The 1,626-nt window shown below is 35.2% G+C and overlaps 1 protein-coding gene across 2 annotated transcripts in view; it reads right to left on the bottom strand.

Annotated features, from left to right (window-relative positions):
* Nucleotides 1-936: 936 nt before the first annotated feature.
* Nucleotides 937-1,626, bottom strand: part of RASSF5 (Ras association domain family member 5) — a 17,968-nt gene continuing 17,278 nt past the window's right edge. For both annotated transcript variants that reach the window (XM_072425313.1, XM_072425306.1), the window contains exon 5: nucleotides 937-1,352. In XM_072425313.1, the coding sequence (XP_072281414.1) occupies nucleotides 1,206-1,352 (147 nt within the window). In that variant the 3' untranslated portion in view covers nucleotides 937-1,205. The remainder of the gene's footprint in view (nucleotides 1,353-1,626) is intronic.

Genomic DNA, 1,626 nt, shown 5'->3' with positions numbered 1-1,626 from the left:
AAGAATTGTTATACTTACCTTTCTGACAGCTTCTTTCTTCTAAAACTGCACCTTCATTTTTGGCCTCGGTTGGATTTCTGTCTAATGGCCAATCCAACTGCTTCCTCACTTACTGTGGTTCCTCCCCCTGGCTCATGCGTCCATACAGACTTACAAGCTTGAAGGAGGCACCACATTGAGTGCCATGAGTAATATAGCCGTTTAACTAGGGCCTAACTGAGGAAGAGTACTTGCATCAGATGAACAGAAGTGAAGAAGCAGCTTTGAAAGAAATGGTTCACCAGAAAGGTAAATATATGAAGTTTTTTTCATAGCAGGACTTTACCTATATACCTGCCACTATGGTCTAAGGTGTTCTTTTAGGTGTGTTTGATGACTCTAAATTTGAGCTCCCTTGTCATTCAGTGTTATAGAATTTACCTCTGTTTAAAGTTCTCTTCTGGCAACTTGGTTCAAGACAACACTTAGAGGAGTACTGTTAAAATACAGTATATATAAAATAAGGAACTGTAAATGATGTGATACTAAGAATTAATCATAATGTATATTAGTTGTATGCACTCTCATGACTAAATTCCTTTTGTCTGCACTGTAATTCTGAATTTTAAATTAACAATTACACGAAAGGGGTTTTAAGGTTATTCATCCAGTAGGTGGCTTTAGCCTTACCTTGATATTATAGTATTGGTATTACTGAGTGGTGCACTACATTCTACACTCAAGAACTAGACCTTTCATTCAATGGCTTTGTCCTAATCTATGCTATGGTACATGAATTGTTACTAAATTGCTGCATAAAGCAGATACCTAGGCTCTTTTATGCACCTAAAGATTCACATTTTCCACTTTAAACATTTTACTTTTTACAATAAATAAATAGTATAAGGATGTAGGAGTACGGAAAGGTGAATGAAGCACAAAAGTTGCTTCAGACTGTGATGGTTATAAGAAGTAGCATTTGACTTTTTTATTTACTCCAAGGGTACCCATCTCTAGAAAACATTCCTAAACAGAGATTAGTAGGATCATCCCAACCTTCTCTGCTTTCTTCAAATTACAAAAAAAATCCTTCTTGCCACTAAAGGTTTTGATGTAAAAATTGAGACAAAATGTAGTTTGTAATTTCTGTAAGGTTTTCCTTAGACGTAGGAGTATACTTAATCTCCTAGAATGACATAGATACATTTTGATGTTATTCAAAAGATTTAGTTCTTTTTAGTATCATGAAGAACTTCTTGCAGATGCCGACGAAAGTCTACATATTTCTTTTGGACATGTTGTACTTTCTCCCGTTCCTCTTTTTCCAAAATAAGCAAGAAATTTTGTAGTTCCGGTACTGTGAAAGCATCCCACTGTCAACAGAGAAAACACCACAAGTAAGGGTTTTGTCCTTTAAACTTACTAAAAACTAATAAAAAAATATGAACATAGAACACATACATTATTAAAACTTAACGGGTAATTATAGAATCTCTTTGTTGGAGAATCTTCCAGGTCCATGTATTTGAGTGCAAAGATTATTTCTCCACCGGAGAATGTTGTGAATGTCTGATTCATAGACCCCACATACAGTTAGATGGTGGATTGTCATTCAGCATGACAATGTATGAAACATGAGGAAAACTT

The sequence above is a fragment of the Pyxicephalus adspersus genome, chromosome 1, assembly GCF_032062135.1.
Source record: "Pyxicephalus adspersus chromosome 1, UCB_Pads_2.0, whole genome shotgun sequence".
Classification (NCBI taxonomy): domain Eukaryota; kingdom Metazoa; phylum Chordata; class Amphibia; order Anura; family Pyxicephalidae; genus Pyxicephalus; species Pyxicephalus adspersus.
The sequence above is the reverse complement of the archived record's forward strand: the minus strand, read 5'-3'. Positions and strand labels throughout refer to the sequence as shown.